Genomic DNA, 1,625 nt, shown 5'->3' with positions numbered 1-1,625 from the left:
ACCATGAATCACTGGAACTATTGCTTGTGGCAAAGCATGTTGCGACAAAGAGTTGCTCATCTTCTCGTTCCTCTGCAACCACCTTTGCTTCCTTTGATTTGGACTTGCATATTCGCTCTACATGTCCCATATTGCCACAATTTCTGCACTTGACATCTGGCCTCACCAACATTTTCTTTCAGGGTGATTTGTCTTTTTGCAATGCGGACATGGAGGAAAGGTCTCACCTTGCTACTTGTTGGAGCCTTCTGGTTTTTTGTTCCTCTATTTGTTGTTCTTCTTGTCTTTGCCATCTCTTGAATTTTGTGCTTTCATATGAAACACACCTTGTACCACCTCTTCTTGCCTCATCATTCTTCTCTGCTTCTGGGCTTGTAGAGCATTTATGAGTTCTCCCAAGGTGATGGTTGACAGGTCTTTAGACTCCTCCAATGCTGATATCTTCGATTCATACTTCTCAGTTATAGTGACTAGGATTTTTTGCACTATTCTTTCATCAGGAAAGTCCTTCCCAAGAAGCCTCACTTTATTTGCTATGCCTAACAGCCGGTCAGCGTAGCCTTTAATTGTTTCAATCTCTTTCATGCTCTGCATCTCGAATTCTCTGCCCAAGTTGAGTACTTGCATGCCTTTGGTTCTTTCACAGCCTTGATATTCGGATCTGAGATAATCCCAAATCTGTTTGGCAGACTTGAAGTTCATAATTCTTGTAAAAATAATTTTTGACACAGCAGAGAAAAGGCAATTTTTAGCCTTAGCCTTTTTGGTCTTCCTTTCTCTGTGATTCTTCATTTGAGCCACCGTTGGATCTAAAGGTAGTTCAGGAACATCATAGTTTTCTTCTACTGCCTCCCAAAGATCCAAAGCTTCAAGATGAGCGGTCATTCTTGTAGCCCATAATTCGTACTCCTCACCATCAAAAATTAGTGGTGAACCTACTGTGTATGATGTTTCTCCCTCCATTGCGATTTCTCTCAACTCACAGATCCCTTAAAGATAAAAGCTCTAGATACCAATTTGTTGTTTTTTTGTTAATAACAGCAGGCAGAAATATTAAAGAATGAAAGGGAGCATAAAGAAAGAAATTGAGACTGCAAAGGCTTGTTTTATTCTGATATGAAGCAACGTATTTAAAAACATGGAAAAGATAGTAACTGCAAACAAAAATATAACACCACTAACAGATCATGCCTAGAGAATAGGATCAAAACTGCTTTATCCTATCAGTCAACATGACTTTTATTTTTCCTAAAAAATAGCATAAAAATCTTATCTACTATAGTTTGTTAGACAGTTTCAACAGTCACATCTTAACAAATACAAGCCTACGAGTCATTTAGTGTTCCCAACAAAGGCATAACTGCTCAAGCAAATTGCAAGTGAAAGGTATATCAAGTCAAAGCAAAACCATGTTACTAAAACCACAAAAATGTTAACAACATAGCCAAAGTCATATGCTTTACTTCAGTTGCAATATATTCTATTCATCGGTTACAGTAAGCATATTTAATCAAAAACCTCAGTAAAAATTAATATATATCAACAGGATTAAGAACATTGGCCCACAATATAAAATACCCAGTATATATAAGCTTTTAAAATTCAGTCAACAGGAATTTGTTAGC

At 37.2% G+C, this 1,625-nt stretch overlaps 1 protein-coding gene across 1 annotated transcript; it reads right to left on the bottom strand.

Moving 5' to 3' along the window:
- Nucleotides 1-264: 264 nt before the first annotated feature.
- Nucleotides 265-963, bottom strand: LOC106797536 (uncharacterized). The gene has a single exon (XM_014772262.1). It carries the CDS (start codon nt 961-963, stop codon nt 265-267), a length of 699 nt encoding a protein of 232 aa, XP_014627748.1.
- Between the last annotated feature and the right edge of the window lie 662 nt (nt 964-1,625).

Source organism: Glycine max, chromosome 2, assembly GCF_000004515.6.
Source record: "Glycine max cultivar Williams 82 chromosome 2, Glycine_max_v4.0, whole genome shotgun sequence".
NCBI lineage: Eukaryota > Viridiplantae > Streptophyta > Magnoliopsida > Fabales > Fabaceae > Glycine > Glycine max.
Note: the sequence above shows the minus strand (reverse complement) of the source record. Positions and strands in the feature narration are given on the sequence as shown.

Excerpts from the sequence above, each read along its gene's own strand:
- LOC106797536 (XM_014772262.1), bottom strand. The coding sequence starts at position 963 with ATGGAGGGAGAAACATCATACACAGTAGGTTCACCACTAATTTTTGAT.